The 24,190-nt window shown below is 32.6% G+C and overlaps 1 protein-coding gene across 3 annotated transcripts in view; it reads left to right on the plus strand.

Moving 5' to 3' along the window:
- LOC129217219 (galactosylgalactosylxylosylprotein 3-beta-glucuronosyltransferase 3-like) overlaps nt 1–23,781 on the plus strand; it is a 44,958-nt gene extending 21,177 nt beyond the window's left edge. For 2 of the 3 annotated variants that reach the window (XM_054851493.1, XM_054851494.1), the window contains 4 exons: nt 10,707–10,892; nt 13,997–14,278; nt 16,683–16,973; nt 23,473–23,779. In XM_054851493.1, the coding sequence (XP_054707468.1) occupies nt 10,707–10,892; nt 13,997–14,278; nt 16,683–16,973; nt 23,473–23,562 (849 nt within the window). In that variant the 3' untranslated portion in view covers nt 23,563–23,779. Of the gene's footprint in view, nt 1–10,706; nt 10,893–13,996; nt 14,279–16,682; nt 16,974–23,472 lie in introns of all 3 variants that reach the window. The other variant, XM_054851495.1, reaches the window with a different exon arrangement.
- Nucleotides 23,782–24,190: the final 409 nt, after the last annotated feature.

Below are 24,190 nucleotides of genomic sequence, written 5' to 3' on the forward strand. Positions count from 1 at the left end.
CGCGTGTAGGTCGATCTCGCGTATAAGTCGACCCCCCCCCCTTTTTCAGAGAAAAAATCCAGAAAAAATCTAAAACCCGCGTATAAGTCGACCCCCATACTTTCCAAAAACATCGCCAATTATTTTCAAAGAAATTTCAAAATAATGAACAGATTTATTTACAAATAAAATAGGAATTAAATAGGAAAACATTTCTAAAAGCCTTCGAACTCTGATTCCAAGTCGGACGCAAAAATAGTTCATTAAAGTCCGCTTCCGTCATCACCACTTCATCGTATACATCGGCGGCTGCAGAATCGTCAATGATATCGAAACCAGGAGGCAGAAGTGCGCACATGCTTTGAAAAGATATGATTAAGCAAGTATGTTGCCACTCTTAAAACAAAAAGTATAGCAGTTAATTATTTGAATGGCATGACTGTTGACGATAAGTATTTTCATACGTTTCACGTTGTTAATCGCTGATTTGATCCTTAATGAAGAGGAATAAAATTATCTTTATTTATGTGTATTATTTAGGTTTTTTTATTTATTATTTTTGAGTAAGTTTACTTTTTCACACGATCAACTTATCAGCAACTACCTGTAACGGCACATCGGCATTTCTCGTAGCTTCCCAGCTCTCGTTGATCGGAAAAAAAATTTCGGAAAATTTGACCCGCGTATAAGTCGACCCCCCTTCCTTTGATCTCATTTTTTGGACAAAATTTCTCGACTTATACGCGAGTATATACGGTAAGCAAAACTTTCACCAACTTCAAATGCCGCTCATCAACATCTTTTTAGGGTTTACCACCAGATTCAATCTTCGATAGATTTTAAACTTCCCACAGAAGAGTCAGGTCATCAATTTACTTCAAGCAAAAGACTGCTTCCTAAGCTCATGGCAATTACCTCTGCTCTAAATCAACTTTTCCAATTAATATCTTGCAATTGTAAAACATTATAAGTTACAAACTGTATCTGTCATAAAGCTTGATTCGATTGCACACGTCAGTGTGTGGACACTGTTGTGGAATGCACTGTAACAATATTTTCGGGCCAAACCAACAAAATATTAGAAGATGACCCCTTATAAAAGACTAAAAAATAATAACCAAAAGTAATATTAAACATTAATAATATCCGGTGCGAAGAAATAATCAGTTGAAATATACTACAGTGAAACCTGTGAAAGTTGACCACTTGCGGTGCACTACTTTAGTAGTCAACTTAAACAGGTTGACTTATAAACAGGAAACTTATAGAGGTTAATTCATATGATATGGGACTAATTCTGTACCAGAAAAAAAGAAGTCAAATTAGACAGGTGGTTAACTTACAAGGGTGGTCAACTTGTGTGTGTGTGTGATAGGTTTTACTGTATTCCTGATTTATTTAATACAAGAATTAAATAATTAGCCAAACATTGACATTATTTTGCAGACTACTATCGACGACACAAACGAACTATAAACTGTGGTGACAAAAAATTGTACAATGATAGTAAAACTTAAAGTGAACGTCATTATATTGTTGCTCCATTTCAACTAAATGACTGTCATTACATTATTACCTATAAATTTTGTCCAAACATTTCTTCCCAAGACGTATAGATAAAAAGCTATAATTTGTTGAAGTTACTTTTTGTAGTGCGTTTTCTGTATATGATTAAGTTATTAAAAGATGAAACTGAGCTATCTACATAAAAATTGTATGTAAGATAATTTATTTGTAAGAGTGGGCCCCAACATTTTCTTCTCGAGAGCCACAAATACAAGTAAAATCGTTCTAGCGGGGTAGGGCACATATAAAATTTCAAACTATTTTACTCTTTTCTAAATGAAATGGGAAAATATGGAAAAGGGAAAAAATGCAAATTAATAATTGTTGTTTTAATTACTTGATGCTTATTTTGTTGAATACAACCTGTTTTTCCAAAACCTATTTCTAAATATTTGGCTCCTAATTTGTAACGTTTTAAAACAACGGGCCACACGGATCAGCATTGCGGGCCATATGTGTCCCGCGTGCCGTAAGTTGGGCACCACTGGTTTATAATATTATTAGGAATGAAATGAAGAAAGGAACTCCCCGGTAACATCATTAATTTTTGAGTTGTAAGCGTATAATCATAGTTCTGCTATCGCAATGTTTCGGAAGGGTTGAAGGGGGGGACAAGATGGGGGCGAGGTCAGGACTTTGATTTTTAGCGTATAGTTTAAGTACTAACATCCTGCAAAAAAACAGCTTTCCCCTTATTTTTTGCGACACAAAATGCGTATAATCATAGTACTGCTCTTGCAATGTTTTGAAGGGGGTGGGGAGGAAAGCAAGAGGGGTGAGGGTCGGGACTTATTGTTTTTTTAGTGTATGCTTGGCGTGCTAACATCCTGCAAAAATTCAGCTTTCCCTAAATTAGTTGTGACAAAGCCTATTTTTTTACCTTCATTGACTGGGCTATATAGTAAAGCTGTACATAGCACATTTATGGCTGTACTGTCCAACCACGGATTGCATATAATTTTCAAACGTCCAGATAAGACGAATCTATGTGAATAAGGGGGAAAAGTAAAAATTTGATGAGCGTATTCCGCTTGTTTGAATGAGACTCTGCTTCTGCAAAAGCTGACATCAGTAAAAAATAATAGATTCATCCATTTCCGGCTGTAAAGCAGATGTTTGTCTTTCCATACAATCCGTGGTCAGACAGTAACGTAGTAGCTTGAATTTCCCATCAGATTTTATTGCGTATTATTTAACTTTTCTTAACAGAATTACAGCATAGGGGCAGAAATTTAAAAAAGTAAGTCACTTATCCAGCAGACCAGTAACTACAAAATTATGTTAATCCATATACACACTTTAATTGTTTCATTATTGTGTTCTAGTTTTAAATAATGATAAATTAAAGAAAACATGTAAAATTATGTGAAACAAAATGAACACGACAGAGTTGATTTACAGATTTGAATTGACGAAAACATTTCAGAGTGATTACGGAAGAGTGGGAAACAACAGACATCTTTCTATTTACTAATACTGATGAAAGAATTAAGCAAACAAAATATTATGCATTTTCGTATTTGAAGGAAGGCAATAGGGGGAACCAAAATCAAGATGTTATAGTTTTGAAGACGTTTCTTAATTATCTTTTCTTGCAAAGAAAACTTAAAAATTTTTAAGACTTCAAGTTTTCCAAATGTTTGTCGTTTGTCAGAAGGAACCCAAACCTCTCCTCCCTTTAACATTGCCAAAATTTTCTAAAATTGCAATTTTGGAAATTTTCAGAGAATTTTTGTGAGGGAGTTGAGTTCTGAAACCCTTTCTTTCCCCTAAAGTCATCAGTAAAGATGGCCTACAACTATATTTTTAGGACTTCAATTTCAAAATATTTCCAAAGGAAAGCCATAAAGCCCCTTTCTCTAACATTATCTAAGATAGTCTAGAGTGTTTCTTGAACTTCAATATTAAAAAACCATCATAGCTCAAGGGAAAAGTGATCACTCGTATTGCCCCTCCCTTGTATCTACGTTTGATCTTAAATATGAATGACCTGGTAAATATAAGCCGATAAAATGTAATATTTTGATATCTTAAATATTCATCAAATATGGCTATTGAGAACTGGGTTGTAATTTTTTTGAATCTAATACAATGTATAGGATTTATAAACAATTACTTTTAAATGGTAAAAGAGTTTAAAAATACCTATTTAATAAAGATGCAGACTAGCAGTCGCCACTCACCACTGTAGATTAAAAAAAGAATTTCGGGGACCAGAGAATGTCTCCATATTTCCTGATTTTAGCTTAATCCTATAAACACTAAATAAATAAACACTTACACTTTCTGATGCAATTTCATATTGTCTGACTGTTAATTATGTATTTTAAATGCAGTAAAATCTGAATTACATCAATACGGTCGGAGACGCTAAACCAGTGGCGTATATATGTTTTTATTTTGGAGGGGGCCCATATAACCAAGATTACCCCCCCCCCCTTATGTTGTTTTTTGTAATTTTTTTTTGGGGGGGGGGAGCTATAGTACCCTGATGTTCTCATTTTTTTAAGTGGGGCAAGAACTTTATATATAAGGTTTGTCATCGAGTGTCGCAACCAAATAATAGTTTTAGGAGGGCACTTTCGAGAAATAATCGCGTCTGGTGGGGGGGGGGGGGGGTGTCTAGGGCTCGACCGATGGCATTTTTGGCCGATGGGCCGATGCCGATTGTTGGCCGATTGTTCAAAGATGGCCGATTGCCGATTGTTTTCCTCCAAATGGCCGATGGCCGATGCCGTTGGCCGATGGCAAAAAAAAAATAAATATCTAAAAGAAATAAATTTATAAGACTGTGAGGGATTTAAAGGATCATTGATTCATTTCACTTTACTTCCTGTCTACGAATAAGGAATTTTAATCACAAAAAAAAAATTACATTTCGACCTAAATTTCTATTTTACAATCACCCAACTTAAACTTCACAAGTTTTTTCGGAACATCTGTACATGCATATGTACCTAAGAACATATAGATGACCGAAATATTCATTTTGAACTCCTCCTTAGTTAATTATCGCAAATTCTCTTGTGATGTCTTCATGCGCGTAAACTAGCGTCACTCAAAAACGCTATGAAATAGTAAGTTGAAAACTCATACGTACGTATTATGATCTAAAAGTTCGAGGACAAGTTGTATAAAACCTTACCCTGAATAGTTCACATTACCGAAGTACATCTATCTACAAAATAGTCACCTTGAACGACTATGCACTTCTGCCAACGTTCGTATAGCTTTTAGAAGGACTCCTGGAAGACATTTATCGCAACCTCCTGTAAAGCCTCTTGCGCTGCTGCTTTAACTTCATCGTGGGGAAGAAGGCGACTTTCATGTTGAGGATGCACGGTTTGATTGCTCAATACTCTGATAAGACAAACAAATAACATAACGTTTCGTCGGACTTAGCTCCGTCTGACTTTTACAAGTTCCCAGCAGAAAAAAAAAACATTTGCATGGACGTCGCTTTCTTCCGTCAATAGAAGATAAAGCTGCATCGCAGAAGGTTGCGAAAAATGGTTCTTGGAGTGTTTCCAAAAGTTATATGAACACTGGCAGAAGTACATAGTCCCTCAAGGTGACCTTTTGAAGTTGGATGTGCTTCGGTCATGTGAACTATCCTGTGGAATGTTTTATACAGCTTGTCCCCCGAACTTTTGGATCGTACTACGTACAATCTGTAGTTATGCTTCTCCTTTTTTGACTGATGTATGATGGAAGACAAAGAACAACAACCAAAAAAAAAAAAAAAAAAAGAAGGAAGAAAGACAAAGAGACTGTTTAAATAACCAATTGTTTTTTGTTTTTTTAATTGAACACATAACTAAGATTTCAGTAATATCGTAAGAAGGTATGGATTTAGGTACACTAAATATAGTTAAAAAACATTAAATTATGTTGTTTAATCATTCAAAAAATAAATTAAGAATAAAACTATGAAACCGTCGACAAATTACGCAATTCAAGTGGAAAGATCGCTCGTAGACATTTTTTAGTCATCAAATTAAACAAAAAAGGTAACAGATAAATTACAATATTAAATCATAATAGGAATATTTTTATACTTATTTAAAATTTATGAATAGAAAAGTTTGCATTTTTATAAAAGCTATAACTGTGACATAAATTTTGCGGAAAAAAGAAATAGCCATGAAAAGAGGCTTCTTAAAACGCAGCTACAATAAACAAACTTAATATTTACACCAAGTTAATAACTGAGTACATATACTACTTGATCTGATGTTTGCACACGTAATATTGAACAATTTGATTGTTTAATCTTTTATGAAGAACTACCAACAAGTTCTAACTGAATTTTTCAATACAACAATAATTTTCTGAAATTTACAAAATTGTATAATAGAAAATCCTTGAAACTTTTCCATAACATATAATAACTTATTGATTGATTTTATATAAATACATAAAAATAGTTACTTACAACAGAAAAAAAAAAGATCGCTATTAATGATGCAAAAAAGATGGCTTATTACGAAATATAGGTAAAACAAGTATAAGAAGTACGAAAAATGACATTTCTTGACCAAAATAAATAATCGCTAAATATTGAAGAAATGTTTGAAACGACGAGGGTGGATTAAGGGGGGGGGGTCAACCTCTGATTTTGGAGTAACTCACAACATTTAACTTCGGCCTCATTTTTTAAATACAGAACCGCTACCACCAACGCCTCGGAAGAGTTTCTGAATCTACTTCAGCACTTCCGAAGAAAAAATTCAAAGGTCCCTTTGATTTCCGAATAATGTCACCATTCAAAACATCTTTAATCAATTTCTTACATTAATGCTCTAAATTCTTCCTAAACAATAGATAAAGCTTGAAAAGAAAAAAATTTCTAATTTTATGAATGGTGTTAGTTTTAAACAACTCAGAGGTACAACTAGAGTTTAATTTCAGAAATTGAATGAGTGGGAGGAAGGGCACGCAAGTGTTCTCGGAAGTACAAAAAATAGTCATAAAAAGTAGAGTTCAAAATAATCAAAAACATTGAGCAGAAAAACCCTTTTAAAACTTGCACCCGAGTTTGTTTTGACGTGCAGTGGCGGATTAAAATATAGCAAATCTTGCAATTGCACGAGAGGCCCCATAACATAGGGGCACCGAAGGAGTTACAAAAATGGTTATGATAAATGTTTTACAACTTCTGTGATAGAGAAATAGGGCCCCAAAATGTATTTCGACGGGTCCCAAACTTGTAGCTCCACCGAAGCGATACAGAAAAGACTGCATTACTGTGATTCATATTACAAATATCGAAAAATTGCCATCGGTTCAACAGGAATCTAACAAAATGAAAAAAAAAAAAAACACCGGTTTCGCCATCTCATATTTGTTTCCATGGTCTCCAATTCGACAATATATCACCAAATGATCGTCAGTCTCAGACGCTATATTAGTTTTGTATTAAAATAAGTAATTAATAGCCACAAAAAATGAGTAAACAGGCTTTTTAGAGCACCCGATCGAAAACAAAAAGGAAAGTGCACAACTGGAACGTATGCACACCCCACATGCGAAAATTTAGCATTCTACAGCTTACCATTTTTGAGTTATGACTTATAAGAGATACATACGTACATCCAGCCGCAAGAAACAACGCAATAATTAAATTGTTCGGTACCTGAACGTTCCAAAAACTTTTTCGGCGGTGACTAAAATAGAAATTCATACTGAATTTTAAGTAAACATTTTATATGAAAACAATAACTCCCTTTACTTTGTATTAAAAAAGTAAAACAACAAAGGTCCTTTTTTTTTCAAAAACATCGGCCAATTCCATCGGCTTTTCGACGTTTTTTGAGGCCGATGGGCCGATGTTTCCTGCAAGTTAGCATCGGCCGCCGATGCCGATGCCGATGGCTAAATTGTTGAACCATCGGCGCCGATGCATCGGTCGAGTCCTAGGGGTGTCAGGGGGTTCTCCGCCGGGAATGTTTTGAAATTCTAGTCCTAAGAACGCAGTTTTAGAGTCTCTGGTGATGCTCAGAAAGGAAAAGTTCGGGGGCTTCTGCGGAAGTTTTTAGAAATAGAAATCTTAAAAACGCCATTATAGGCTGGATTTGTTGACGTTAGTGTAGTAAAAAGAATAGGACTTTTTGAAGTTGCCTCCTATTGATTTTTTTTTTTTAATAGAGCGAAATCCCTCACTCCTCTGCCCAATTTTTCGAAATTGAAGTTCTAAAAACGCAGTTTCAGACTAATTAAGATGATGTTACGGGCAGGGTGGTTCTGGGACAGTCCCCAAAACTATTTTGAAATTGAAGTCCTAAAAAGCGAAGTTTTAAACAGATGTTCAGTAATACTAGGTGGAGGGATTTAAACACTCTCCATCTTGAATTTTCCAAAATTGTAGTTTTTTTCCTTTTATTTTTTCGTAATTGAAGTCTTAAAAGCGCGTCTGTGGACCATATTTGGTAACGTTAGGGGGTTCGGCCATTTTTCAAAATTGAAGCTCCATTAAAGGTAATCTTAAACAATTTTCGATGCTTTCAGAAGGCAAGGCGTTTGGTTGTCCCCTGAAAATGTTTCGACATTGTAGCCCTGAAAACGAGGTTGGAGATGCTCTTCAATGGTTTTAGTGGGTGGAGGGACTTTGAAGTGTAGCACTTTGAAGACTTTCTTGTCTTTGACGGACTAGGGAAAAAAGGAAAAAAATTGGGGGGGGGGACTGAAAAGAATAGAAAGTGTTGGACGTGATCAATAGTCATCAGTAAGTTTTAAAATTTTTATTTTAAGGTTATTTTTAAAAGGAATTCAGATTTTTCCCCAACATTAGGCAGTCTTTGAAAGTAAGAAGGAGTTCGAGAATCCTTCTCTGAAAGGTGCAATGCAATTTCAGGTCATCTTTATAGACGTTTAGTGGTAAGGAGCAGTTTTAGGAATCTTCCTCTGAAACTTTTCAAAATTGAAATCTTTAAGACACAATTGCAGACTATTTTTCATAGTAAGCTCAGTGAAAGGATGTTGGTTTTGGGGATCCTCCTACAGAAATGTTTTGAAATTGATGCCCGAAAAAGGCCTAAATAAATGCGTTTTTAGGACATCAATTTCCATTATTACTCCAACCAAACTAAAACTTATTTTAAATTTCTTTTAGGGAACGAGAGTTAAGGAAAGAATCATTTTGAAAAGAAAAAAGGGGGGGGGGGATGAAAGAGAAAGGAATTTAAATTGCTAAGCAATTAGCTGCATCTGTTAATTTTTTTTAATTAGAAGATTTCTTTTTGAAAGAATTGAGATTTGTTCCCCAACATTATTTGCTTTTCTTTTTGTTGAAATAACTTCGCTTTCCTGAGACCCGTTCTTTTCTGGAGAACACGGAGTACTGATCCTCCAACCCCTTCTGAACACCATATCCTGGTGCCATCTAAAGCAGGGTTCCCAAACTTTAAAAAGGGGGGGGGGGATGAAAGAGAAAGGAATTTAAATTACTAAGGAATTAGCTGCATCTGTTAATTTTTTTTTAATGAGAAGATTTCTTTTTGAAAGAATTGAGATTTGTTCCCCAACATTATTTGCTTTTTTTTTTTGTTGAAATAACTTCGCTTTCCCGAGACCCGTTCTTTTCTGGAGAACACGGAGTATTGATCCTCCAACCCCTTCTGAACACCATATCCTGGTGCCATCTAAAGCAGGGTTCCCAAACTTTAGCAATTCACGGCACCCTTTGAAGAATTAGAATTTTCTCACGGCATTCTAGTCTAGTTTTATATACATACGTATTATTGTTACCATGGGGGCTTGGCGGCACCCCTCACCTCCTACCTGCGGCACCCAGTTCGGAAATCTCTGCTCTAACGCATTATATTTATTATTATCACTATCATATTTATTTATTCATTTTTGTAGCTAAAAGTTTGGAAATTATTCGTGAGCAACTAAAACCAAAAATAACAACCCTTATTTAAGTTTTTTCTTCCACATTTTGGAGGGGGTCCGGGCCTCCTCAGCCCCTCCCTTATATACGCCCTTGCGCTAAACTGGATGCTTGAATGTCCCTTTTTGTTGATCATGGAAAAGTTACTGCTAGTTTATAAGAACATGTACAATAATGTAGTAAAACATTAAAAGCCAAAATTATATTGATATTGTTTCAAAATGCAAGCAACAATTAACAAATGCGTCATCATTGTTACAGACCCTTTTTAAAAAATCTTGAAATCAAGTACAAAATCTTTGTATAGTAAGTAAAATTATACACTTATGATTACTTTTAAAACGTGCTTTCATGTTACACCCCCATTTTAAAACATTTATCTCCCTCCCCCCCAAGAAAAGCTTAAAGGTTCCCAATTTTTATGTCTGAAATAAAACTTTCCTTTTTACATGGAAATTAGTTTTTTTTAATATAAAACAATACTAGTAAGAATCTCCAAAACTGCCAAATTTTGGATCCTATGCAGGAGACCAATTTTACAATTCCTGATCACATGGTTTTGCCTAAAAAGCTCTTTCCTTTTAATAATGACCCCTTCCCCATTAAAAAAAATATTACACTTACTTTTTATCATTTTTGAATGTTACATTTAATTTATGTATGAAAAAGCGACTCTATAACATATTGTTTAAGGAAGAAAACATCAGGGTTAGCATTTCGTAATTTTAGTTCAGAAGATGCAGTAAAACATAGTTTTGAATATAGTGCCAGAGAATGATCAAAATATGTGATTAATCAGCACATTAAATAAAATGTTTTTTAACTTCAGGTATGTATGCTTTTAGTTTGTTTTACTTGCATAATGTATTTATAATTTTGATTTTTCAAGAATTATTTCATTATTTAGAAACAGGTTTTAATTTTAGTTTTTTTTTCCTTTTAAAGACCTTTTTCTCTTAATGTAAAATTTTGAAAATATATGGTTTAAGGTATGCATTAAGGTAAATGTGTGTACAATGTACTAATATTACATGTCTATATGGAAATGAGGCGAAATGGAATTATGTTTGGAACGTGGTTCAAAATGTCCACCAAGAAAATAAAAGTGGCAAAATATCTTTTTCGGATAAACTGTCCACTGGCTACTGTCGTCTTTTTTTTTTTATTATTATTATTTAGTCTCAAACATTACTGTTTAGTAATAATGATAATTTTATGTGTATAGGATATTAATTAATTTATCATTATTATTTTTTGATTTTTCACTCAGAATGATCTCATGAAAAGTGTGCTTGATGTGTTGAAGGGAGAGCCACAGTGTACCAAACTTCTTACAGTTGTGCAGGAGACTATTGTTTTGAATGAAAAAAAGCCAAAAATATACGTAATTACTCCAACATATGCAAGACCAGTTCAAAAGGCAGAATTAACTAGATTATCACATACTCTATTACTTGTAAGTTTCCTCTAACAATTATATACAACATTTTTTATTTTGTATTCTGGACTTTTTTTTGTTTGAGCAAATTGATTTATTGAATATCTGTAATAGTGGTGCAACTTGCAACTTAGATGTAGATGTTTACAAAAGTGCAATGTTTTTGTTAAAACATTAGTGTTTGTGAGTCCATGTGTTTTCTAACATCAAAGTTTTTTCCATGTTGATGTGCTACATTTGAACCAAAAATATCCTAAAAAATGCTACTTAATGTGTTTTCAGTTTACGCTTATGATGAAAACCTTATTATTATTATTATTATTATTATTTTTGCAATATCTTTCACATTAGAAAGAGTTTTTCAATTGTGAGTTATCGATAAGACTATTTGCAGAAAAGTTAATAATTGTTCGTTTTTTTTCCCCCAGTTCAGTGTTAAAAAGAATATTAAGTGTTACTAAAGTTTTCCTTAAATATGAACATGAGTTTTTTTTATTAATTTTCCTCTGACATATATATGAACGTATATTATTGTCCCCCCGCTCTCAATATGTCGTTGATAAAAAAAATTATAATTTTACTTTAAATATGTAGTTTGTATATATTACCTTTGAAGTTGCTTTAAATATTTATAATCTCTAAATATAATTTGAGTTTTAAATATAATTTTTCTATGTAATCCTAATGAAAGTAAATGTACAAGAACAGTTACTTATGTATTATGCTTCCTTTTCCCTTCTTCACTTTCTTTCTTTTCTTTTTTGTATGCACATGTCATCACCTTTGAAAATTTTTATTAATTTCTCTTTTTGATAATCATTAATTATTAAATAACTTACTTTTTGTTTTTGCATTATTCAGGTGGAAATTTGAAAGATAAAGAAATTATTCTAATTAATTCGTATTGATGGTTCTTTTTTTTTTTTTTTTTTTTTGCATTTTAAATTTATTACTTATTTATACCTTTGCATTACTTAATTTGCAATTTAGTTATTAATTATAAGCTTTTCTTTGACAGTTCAAATTTCTTCTAAATAAATAAATTTACATTATTGCTAATTTGCAAGCTTTAAGTACAGTTTTTATCTACCTATCCTTGTAAATCTATATTTGCAGCATTAAAAGGTATAAAATCAAATTATCAAGCAAAGAAATACATTAAAAGTGACCTGAGGTGTGCTTTTTTACAAGTTATGACCTAATATTAAGAGCTTTTCAACTGCAAACAGTGGTATTCCTTCTGTTGATTTTGTGAAAGTGATTGACATAGCATGTCAATCTCACCAAAGTCCTAGATTACTTTACATTTATTTGTATTTAGTAATTTGATTTCATGTGTTCTAACAAGAATACAGTGAAGCACCGTTTATATGTTTCTCTTTTATATGTTTTTATCATTTGATCATTTTTAAAATTGGTCCCTGCAGAGCTCAATACATATTAACCTATTCCTATACTTCGTTTTTTCATTTATATGTTTTTTTTTTCATACAGTCCCTTCAAAAACGTATAAGCGGTGCTTCACTGTATGTTCAATATAAATTAATGAGCAGAAAAGAAGATTAGAATTTTGTTTATGAAATTATCTATATTTTTATTTAATTACCAGTTTTAGCTATCCCAACTAGGTTCAGTTTCAAATTTTGATTGTACTCCTGTATTCACCCCATAAGGTAATCTGATGAGGGAGGGGAGCATGAGCTCTCACAAGTGTTCAACGAGGGGCACAAACAGAAAGTTTGAGTAGCCCTCTCTTAGAGCTCTAAAAAGATAAAGAGAAAAAAAAAGTAGAATTAACAGGGTTCATACTCTATTCAGATGAAAAAATTCCATGATTTTTCCAAGACTTTTTCATGATTTAATAAAAATGTTCATTACCTTGTTACACAAAGAGAATAGTGCTATTTAATATCAAACTTGCCAATATTTGGAAATGTGAATAAGCTAAACTTCTACGTGAATGCCACTACTTCATCAAAGCAATTTTTTATGATTGAAAAAACATCAATGCACACTGCAAAAACTAAACTCTTCTTATTTGTCTTCTTTATATAAATTTAAGTAAAGTAAAAATGCAGTGAATGCAATGTAATGATGTTTAAATGTATAATTTATTTTTTCATAAAAGGGCAGAATGATAAAGAAGGGGACAAAGGGTTGAACGAGTCATTCCTAAGTATTGATAAATTTGCTTTAAAAGTTGCCTTTTAGTGTCAACAGTGCATCTAATCATGGATGTAACCTGTCAGAGTATTTTGGTTCTTTAAAGTAAAGCCATTCTTCAGTAAATTCATGTTTCCAAGACAGATATTTACAAAAAATCATTCAGTAGTAAATAAATCTTCTGATTCAAGTGTACTTGTTTACTAATTTATGCATTTTCAAATGCATATAAATTAAAAGGATTAGAAATTTCAGAATATAGTGTTAGATTTCTGACATTGAACGTAACATTTGGCTGCAAGGGTCAGTTTTGTGAGCCGTATGTTGGGCACTACTGTTTTAGAGCATTAGAATTCCTCTATTTTTGTATTCTATCGCCTCATTAACGATCTTTATTTTCTAAAACCTACAACAAACTAAGATAAACTCTGATAAATTTAATAATTAAGTTTTTACGAGTGGTTGAAACGTTCTCGGATTCAACTGAATCGCGTCTTTTGAGTGGGCGTGCAAAATCAAGAACGTGTAAGTTCGCTGCTACAGAATATAAAATAAAAGAAGTGTTGAAAATACTGATAAGTTCAAAACTAGTGATGTCTATGCAGTAAAATCACATTGCAAAAGAAGAAGGGCGACCACTACAGAAATGGGGATGCAATGGGATTTCAAAATTCAGATTTGGTTTTGGGATCATTCAATTTTCAAGTTTGAACAGCTTTTATATGCAATGCTGTTAAACCATTCAAGATTTCTAATGCTCTTTAAGCTATTGTTACTTTTTCTTTGTCCAGGACATTTTTCCATGACCTTAAAAAAAAATTCCATGACTTATAACAAAAATATTCATTTTCCATGACTTTTCCAGGTCTGAAATTGTTTTTTTTTCTTTTTCCATGACTTTCCAGGACTTCCATGACCCGTACAAACCCTGAATTAATTTTAAGTACTTTTTTTTTTAGGTACCTAATATTCATTGGATTGTTGTGGAAGATTCTGTAAATAAAACAGCTTTAGTGGTTAATTTGTTGCAAAAGTCAAAATTGTCATATACACATTTGTATACACCAACTCCATTGCCTATGAAAATGTCAAAAGATGATCCCAGCTGGCTGAAACCTAAAGGTGTTTTGCAACGAAATTTAGCCTTGAGTTGGCTGAGGAAACATGCACTCTCTTCGGAAAAAGGGGTTGTATATTTTGCTGATGATGACAATACTTATGATTTGGATCTTTTCGAAGAAGTATGTATAATTTACTTTAGAAAGCTTCTATAGGTTGTTGTGAATATCTGAGTTTTCTCGTAATAAAATATGTTGAAGTCTATTTTAAGTTATCACTCATCTTTTTTATAAAAGCCATCATCTATTCTATATGCCTCATATCATCAACATAATATTGTTACTCAGTACTGATTTATTAAGAAAAATTAATGATTAGCATTTATACACTTTTAGGACTATTAGTAATAAATTAATTTACAAATCGCAATTGTTGCACAAACTGATGATAAAAAGGGTTGTATATTTTTGATGATGATGACAATACCCATGATTTGTATCTTTTTGAAGAAGTATGTATAATTTACTTTAAAAAGCTTCTATAGGTTGTAGTAAATGTCCAAGTTTTCTCGTAACAAAATACAGTGAAGTCTTTTTATTTATTACCCATCTTTTGCATAAAAGCCATCTTCTATATGTATCATATTATTAAGATAATATTGTTATTCAATACTGATTAATTAAGAAAAACTAATGATAAACATTTTATACACTTTTAGGGCTATTAGTAACGGATTAATTTAAAAATCTCAATTATTGCATAAAATGATGATATGAATGTTATGTTGAAAAACATTCAGTTTTTTTAGGTTTTTAAAGTTTTATTTCTTATTTTTTAAAAAAAACTGTTTACAATTTCTACTAGTTAGTGTGGTAATTTAACTAATTTGAAGACTTGGTAAATTTGGACCAGTACTTTTCATAGTAAATATTGAATGCTTCAATTAATTTTTTAACATTTTCATTACAACAATTGAAAATTGTTCTTTCCAAAATGTTTATAAATTTGTACTGAAATACTTATTAATAACACAGGCAGACATGTTTTTTGGTGTTTTGAATTAGATAAGTGTCCTTAGCTAATTACAAGTACGCAGATTCTGAATATGAATTTGGCTTGAGCCCATTACTTCAAGACTTTTCACAAAATTAAAAAAAACCTTATAAGATATTTTGTACTAAAGCAAAAAAAGTTCCTTATTGACATTTTCTAAATTGCATTGAAATTTTTTTTTTTACATGTCCTATCACCAACAAAACCAAATATCCACCGCCAAGAAAGACGAAAGAAAATAATTATGCGACTAAGAACAGTTTACATGACTGAACAAGTTGGGTTTTTCACCCCTCTGTATCACAGCCCCATGAAGACCCCCGGAGTTGAATTTTGGTATACTCAATCTCTAGTGACCTCTGACGAAGCCTTGATGCATTGATTAAAAATGTTTTAGTATAATGTTATGTTTATTACATTTCAGTGGTGCAATACTTTTTCATTTTCGCATCTGTCAAAGTCAACTTGACCGCATCCGCAATTGTTTACGAAATAATTAGCAGCAGTTGTTTGTAGCATCAAGTTGTGTCTTGTTTTCTGAGTGTTTAGTGCGTCATAATGTCATTAAGAAAGTGTAAAAACAGTTCTGATACATTTTGTTACAGATGTGGTGATTTAATAATAACAAAGCATCAGCAAAACGTAACAGTATTTATCAAAAAAACTTATCATGCTTACTTCGATGTAAAGCTTGGTGATCTGGACAAACGCAGGGCTCCACACAAAGTGTGTTTAGCTACTGAGAAAATGGACAAAAAGTACAAGTAGCTCTTTACCCTTGGCATTTCTATGGTATATAGAGAACCAAAAAAACATGGAGATGACTGTCACTCTTGCTCCTGTGATGTCAAGGGTTTCAATTCGAAAAAAAAAAAAAAAACATACACACAACTCAGTATCATGATTTACCATCTGCTACACGACCTGTACCTCATGGACCAGGAATTCCCATTCCTCCACCTTTTCCAACCATTCAGCAGCAATCATCAGATGAAATTTTGAACGACAAAATCGATGAAGAAAAAGTTAAGAAAACGATTTTATTCAAAAAAAAAAAAAAAAAACCTAACGATTGTCTAAGGTAGATAAAACTGCATTGTTTTTAATGCCGAAATGTCCCTTCTCATTAGATGTACTTATATTTGAAAACCCATATTTTATCATTCAGCAAAATTTGGAGTTGCATTAGAATTTCCCTCCTTCCAAAAACTTAAGTTAGGGGAACCCCTTCGCTCCTCGCAGAAAAAATTTGAAAAGACAGGCCTACATTCTACACTGTTTAAGCACTTACAGATTTGTCCACATTTAACGTCTGTTCTGTTTTCATTTATCCTTAAAATGGTTCATTGATCCTTTTATCAAGCATCATAACCTGATAAAACACACAGCGTTTTATAGGCTAGGAAATATTTTCTTGAATTTTTTTAGTCTATTATTTTGGTCACACTCATTTTGTTTGAAAATTCTGTGACTGCTGTCTTTTACAGATAGTCTGAAGAAATATTCATGTTTTTTAAAATATTCTCTTTATAGATGAGGTATACTGAAAGAGTTTCTGTATGGCCTGTAGGACTTGTTGGTGGTCTAATGGTTGAAAAGCCACTAGTAAAAAATGGAAAAGTTACTGGTTGGAATACTATTTGGAAACCAAACAGGCCATTTCCTCTTGACATGGCAGGTTTTGCAGTAAATGTTACTTTGTTACTGCAACATCCAGAAGCAGCGTTTAGTCTATCTGTTCCTCGAGGATACCAAGAAAGTAAACTTCTGAAAGATTTAGTTAAAATTGAACAGCTTGAACCAAAAGCCAACAATTGCACCAAGGTAAGATGAGCTTTTTGTGCATGCTGATCTGCTTTTGATGCAGAAAAAATCATTGCCTGTTTACCTGAATATTACAACTAATTGATATAAAATCGTCAAATATATGAAATTCCTTAAAAATTCATTTTTGAAAAATTATTGTAGCGTAACTGAAGAATATATTTTTTTAATGAACTTATATTCTAGATTTTTGAATAACTTAATGTGAAATATTTTGTTTAAAAATTTGTTCCCAAGAAGATAGCCTACCACATTTCTGACATACATAATTGGTGTAGTCAAAATTTCTGAAGGGACTCGTCTCTCATTTCTAGTGATACCAATCACATTATAGTTTAAAAAGCTGCTTTATTTTATCAGACATATCAAATACAGTCAAAGAGAGTGTTATCCCTATTTCTCTCTTTAATTTTCTTCTTTATTATCATCTTAAAAAGCAGCCTGGAATGCATATTAATAGTTTGGTAATCAAGGGGGCCCAAAGGGTAATGGTGCACCCCCCTTACATGCTGCAGAGTACCCCCTCCCGGCAAAAAAAATGAGATCAAAACCCTGTCAAATTACCCTCCTCCCCCATAAAAATTTCAATGGCACAGTCTGAGTCCTGAACCCTCCTGGTCCGCATCCATGATGTTGGAGTGCCAGACCTGGACAATATTGATAAAATATCTATCAACAGAAGATTAGAAGCGTTCTTAGACAACGTTTCAGAAATGAATATTTAGGGTTTGTGGAAATTAGTAGAACCAAGAAGAGCCAACCGTTAAAAGAAGGAGACCATAGTCCTAATGGATGATGGTAATCCGAAGTGAATAAATTGGCCACTAGCCAAAGTATTGAAATTTTTTCCTAGTAGAAATGGACACGTTTGCTTAGTCAAGTTGAGGACTAAAAATGGTGAAATATTATGCCCTTATCAACAGTTATATCCCTTAGAAGTTCTTGATGTTGAATCTTTGGACTTTAAACGTCTGGTACCTCTGCCTTCCAATGATGACCCTGTCAAAGAAATGAATGATCCTCCATGAATGGGGGAGGTTCGGACCTCCTGGACCCTCCCATTATGTGCGTCACTAAATACAGTATATATCATTCGGTAATGGTACTTCTGTTATGACCTGTAACAATGTTGTGCTTAGCCCTTTGATGACTTTTTATATTTAATAAGAGACAAAGACAATCAAGTATTTAATATTGTAATTAATTGATGCAAAATGACCTTTTTAAGATAAATAAATTATTGTAGATTTAACCTAAGTACATAATTTTTTTAATGTTTACTGGATTTATTTACTGCACTTTTCATTGCTGTTTTTAAAATTTATTTTTGCTTTTCATTAAATAGCTTAGACGTTTCAGAACAATTGTTTACATCTAGTATCTGTAGAATTTATTATTCATTGGGGGGGGGGAGGGATTGCAACAGTCTTTTTTAAAAACTTAATGTTTGTGTTGTCAATTATAACTCTTGGTTTTATCTTTAACAATATCTTTTTAGGATGAATATGTTTCAGAAATGATTGACGTGAAACTGCTATAGGAAAAGCAAGTCTAATATCAAACCGAAGAGTTGCGATGGGTGAAAAAAAGCTGATCAACGTTTAATGCCAAATATTGGTTTTTAACCATGTGACTTGTGGGGAAATCTGACCCATTTCTCCTAAGGGGGGATAAGGTTGCCTGGGTTCCTCTACCTAATCTCAACTCTATGAATTGGTCACCTTTGCTTTATTAAAAAGAATTGACAACTACCCTGTTACTGATGCATTCTGTTTCGTATCATAATATTATTCTTCATTAAAAAATATTAACTGTTTTGTAATTTAAGTATTACTGCTTCAATTGCTTATTTCATTATATGTCATATAATCCGATTTGTAGTGCTTGTGCTGCATCAAACTGCATACCTGTACTCTCCTATGCAGCTATCGTGTTTTTGTATGTGCCTATGTAATATCATTATCTGTTAGGACACATCAAATATTAAAAAGTTTTCTTGTTGACATAACCAACTTAATTAAGCAGCCTTCAGTCAACATATTTTGTTGAAAAACTTCTAAGGAAAAGCAATTATCAGGATCAAAATGGAATTCTTACTCTTGCCTTGTAAAAATATTAAAGAATTCTTTGACTCGAGAATTTTTTAGTTTTTTAATCATTGTATTCCTTCAGACGACTACAAATGCATTTAAGCATTACTTGCCAACTCTACTGATTTTAATGGGAGACTTCCATTTTTGCTTCTATCTCCTGCTTTCCCGTTTTTTACCATTTTCTGTTTTTTGCAATCGATTTCACTTTCTTCTCAATAGATGGCCCCCATTTCCAGTCATCCACCAATGTCAGGGGAAAAAAGAACTCTATATAGTGCATAAAAATATGGACTGAAACCAATTTTATCCCCAGGGAATAGGAATTCTATGACAATTACGTTTTGAGAGTGCCAGAGTAAGTTTTCTGCACCAACTTGCCACAAAGCTACATTTAAGGGCGATTCTGCACCATTTTTTCCCTTAGGCACAAGGCTGCTAAGTACTCCCTTTTCAACATAATTATTTGCTGCGAAAATTCTTTTTTTTCCCTTGAAAAGTCTGATTCTATTTCTGATTTTTTTTCTTCTTTTGAAAAAAATCAGTGTACTGAAGGAATTGGCTTTTTTAAAAGTTTTACTTGAAAAAAAATTTTTAATTAATAACTCATTTTGTTAAAAATTATTTTTATAAGTTTTCCACATTGCATGTTCGACAAAGCAGATTTGCAGCAGATTTCAATCTTTTTGCATCTTGAAAATATTTCAGTTATTTTGAAAGTTTGAAGTTATTTTAACATGTGCTACCCTATACTTACTTATTTTATCTTTCATTTTTAATAATGTATTGATTTTTTTCCCGGAGTTTTGGTTATTAAATTTTTGTAGCTACTTTTTGGGGGGAGACTGGGGAATGTACGAAACATTAGGGGAATTGACTCCTTAGTAGATTTTTCCTTTGCAGTTTGATGTATTTTTCTTGGTGCTACCAATTAGCTTTCCTCTCAGAAAAATCCCTATTCACTTAAAAATTTAATTTTCATGTTATTAAAAAGCATAATTTAATAATTTTGATATGAAATATGTCGCTGGTGAATCACCTATATACCTTTAGTGGAATCTCCTTTTTTTTTCTTGGAAGGTTGGCAAGAAGTATGATTTAAGAAATATAGGGTAAATGGCTATCAACACTAAATTCTATGCAGTTTTAATAAAAATCAACTATTGTTTATCTTCTATACATATAATAAAATGTTTGTTTGTGTGTGTGTGGGCGCATCCCGGGAAAACAAAGCCTAGAAAGATGAAATTTGGTATATAGGTGCAGTTTTTACCAACGGTATGCACCTCGGGCTTGGATTTTTGATATTTTAATTTGAAAAAAAGTTATTTAATGTTTTATATGATTTTTAGCTCTTTTTACCTCACATACCCCCAACCAATTGTGCCAGGCAAATATTTTTTGTACTATAGTGTAGGAAATTTAATTTTAAATATGACGACTGAAAACATTTTGAAGACAGATCAATTTTTGCGTTTTTTATGAATTTTTGAAAAAAACCTTTATTTTGCATTTTTTCCTGGGTTTAATTCTTTTCTAAACTCATCCTGCAAAAAATATACAAGATTCCTTTCTAAAAATTAAGTATACAATAGCGAAAACATTTCACCCTCTTTAGAAAAAAAAAAGGTTTTCAAAAGTACGCAATAGGTCTTTTCAATTTTTTAAATGCAGAACATCATCATATTTTCACTTATTAGTCGACTCCGTCGAAAAAACCTTCTTCTCTTATCTGCTGACGTCACACCCTGGATTTCGATTCGATATTGAGGGATCAAACCTTAATACCTTAATCGCTACAATGTTTATCTTTTTTTACTATATTGCTTACTTCTACATTTTATGACATCAGTCATGACCAAGTGTTTTTTCCGGCAGCGCTTGCTTTTTTTTCTTTCCTTTTTTTGTTTTATTTAAGGATTGCATTTGTTTCTTTTTCCAATCCCCCCCCCCCCTTCTGCTGGACGTTTTGCTGTATGTATATTACATTACATTTCATAGTTGTGCACATTTAATTCAATAGAAATAGCGAGATTTTTTTTTTCTTTTGCAAACGCTACTTTTTGCATACTATGGGGAATTTCGGATGTTACTTTTTATTACTATTTATTTATTTATTTTTTTGCTCTACTTAAATAAAAAAAAGCGGTTTTTTGAGTGATCTTTGTTCTTATTAGGGAATGGGCAGAGAGGTTAAAATAAATAGAGATGGATAAGAAAATTTAGAGATAGATCATAAAGGTAGATAGCCACCGAAGGTGGAAATCTTGGCGTAAAAAGGTGAATGGCATGAAAAAAGATGGATTGATTAATACTGCTGCCAAATTTATTTAAACGGCTGCTGAAAACAGCAAACTTGATGTAAAAAGGTAAATGACAAGTTATACAAACAACCGCCCTAGGTTTTCTGCTTGCATAAAGGTTAATGGCGTAAAAAGGCGAACCAGCTGGTCGCCGCAGGCGGCTAGTAATAAAATAAGCTGTTTCTGTGTGTTTCTGGCATGCATTTCGGGAAAACGGTAAAGTCTAGAGAGATGAAATTTGGTATACAGATGTAATTTTTGCAGATTGTGTGCACCTGACGCTTCATTTTTTGATATTTTTATTAGAAAAAAAGTTATTTAATGTTCTATGATTTTTAGCTGTTTTTCGTGCTTTTTACCCCACAGATCCCAAATTAATTGCACCAAAAAAATAATTTTTTTACTAAAATGTAAGAAATTTAATTTTAAATATGATGAAAAAAAGGAATTTTGAAGATAGAGCTTTTTTTTTAAATGAATTTTTGAAAAAACCTTTAATTTGCATTTTTTCTTGGGTTTATGTTTTTTCTAAACTAAAACTCATCCCTCCAAAAGTATAAAAGCCTCTTCTCTAAAATTTTACTATGTAATCAGCAAAACATTCCATCCTCTTTAAAAAGAAAAAGTTTTCAAAAATATGCAATATTTTTTTTAACCATTTTTAAATACAAAACGAAGATATGAGTTCTCGCGTCCCCGAAGTTCTGCTGCCTGCTGATGGCTCTGAATATGACATAACGGGCCGACGTAATCTAACAAAAGTGACTTGCTTTTTTTTCCCCCGCTCTCCCTTTGGACGGATTCATTCACTTTTTTTTTCTTCCAGGGATTTCATTTGTTTCTCTCCCCCCCCCCCGCCCCATAAAAACTGAGTTTTTTTTTTTTAATTCTTTTGCATACTACAGGGAAATAGAAACTTTTTTTTTTTTTGCTGTTTCAATTAAATTTTTATTAAGGATTGGCAGTTAGGTTAAAATAGAGAGAGAGACAAGAATATTTAGAGATGGATGGGATTGGTAGATATTTAATGCACGAAATATTTTTTTTCGAATATATTCTTTTTTTCATTGAAAAAGATTGTTAATTACCATCAGAGGTAAGATATGCATAGATCTATAGATTGATAAATATAGAGGTCGTACAGGTCTATGGACAGTAAGAGATAGACAGGCCCGTTATTCAAGGAACTTCAACGGGGGGAGGGGATCAATTGCCCCCCCCCCCTCTTTCACGATTTTGAAAAAATAATGCTCTCACATAAAAATGGAAATGCTTTTTGTTCTTTTCCGAAAAATTTGCATTGAGAGTACACTCTTTCCCCCTCCTCCTCCTTTGGGAAAATTCCAAACGGTGGTACTGGAGATATAGAAAATATTTTATTCAAATTAATATTTATATAGATAGAAATAGATTTGTTAATACCACCGCCAAATTTGTTTAAACAGCCGCCGAAGGCGTAAAATGGTGTATGACAAGTAAGCCAAACAGCTGCAATAGGCAGCTACTTGCACAGAAAGGTGAATAGCATAAATAGGCGAAACCAGCTGGTTGACGCAGGCGGCTAGTATTGAATAAGGCATAAAATATAAGGGCACACTGAAGTAGAATAACTGTCTGTACTGTTATAAAAAATGAGGCTTGTCAGCCTATATTTTTGTCATGTGATGTACAGAAGAATCAAGCCCTACAGTCATAAAATTGTTACAAATTTCACTGAAAGTGTAAAGGTGCACCCCAAACTTTGAGTGTAGATGAAAGAAATAATTTCTATGAAGACATTGAAATACACCGCCAGCTCAGTTATTCCATCTGAGGATTGCAGTCCTCAGATGGAATAACTGAGCTGGCGGTGTATTTTAAGTATTTCTGCCTTAGCCCTGGCTTTAGGGAGGTAACTTACTACAAAATATGAAGACATTGTTTTGAAGTTCAAACTTCCCTGATTTTTAAGAAGTTTGAGAAAGATGTATTTTCTTCCCCTCCAAGGGATGATTGTCACTGGAATAATGGGCGGCTTTATTAACATTTTGTTTAAGATATAATTACTATATTTATTATTTTTAGTATCAATGATTAATTCAATAAATGCATTTTGTTTGTTTGCAGGTTCTAGTTTGGCATACAAGAACAGAATATCCAAAATTAAAGCAGGAATGGAAATTAAAAACACGATCTGATTTCGGCATAGAAGTTTGATGTGTTAAAGTCATAGAAGTTGAAGTATATTATGTACATAATTGTTATATTATTAAATTGTTTTGTTACATATGTCTATTAAATTTATTCAGTTAAATATTGTATTGATGGCCTAGAATGAGAACCTCAAATCTTGTTTTTGCTTCTCTTATTAAGTTTGAATTTTTTGAGTTATGTGGGTTAGATCATATATATTTCTTTATACCTCACTCATGGGAGATACATTTCTGTAAGAATAACCTTTTAAAATTATACACTGAATAACTGACTGATAAATTATGACTGAATAATTGTATTATCAAATTTCTGCTCAATATTTTTTTTTCTTTGAGAGGGAGAGAGAGAAAGTATTTTTACACTAATTACTATAAGAAAATAATCTATAATAGATGACAATATATTAAGCTGATATTTTTTAAAATCCTGATTTTTTTTTTAGGGAAGCATATCACTAATTTGAACCTCTTTCAAGATTAAAAAAAAGCAATGCTAGAAATATTGTGACTCATGCATGAATTGAAAATTGGCTAAAATACTTAAACATAAGTTTTGAGATGATTTCATTTTTTTCTAAACTTGTATTGAAACTAATCTTCTCATTGAACAACTTACAGCAATGTTTAGAATT

This window comes from Uloborus diversus, chromosome 2, assembly GCF_026930045.1.
Source record: "Uloborus diversus isolate 005 chromosome 2, Udiv.v.3.1, whole genome shotgun sequence".
In the NCBI taxonomy this organism is placed as follows: Eukaryota; Metazoa; Arthropoda; class Arachnida; order Araneae; family Uloboridae; genus Uloborus; species Uloborus diversus.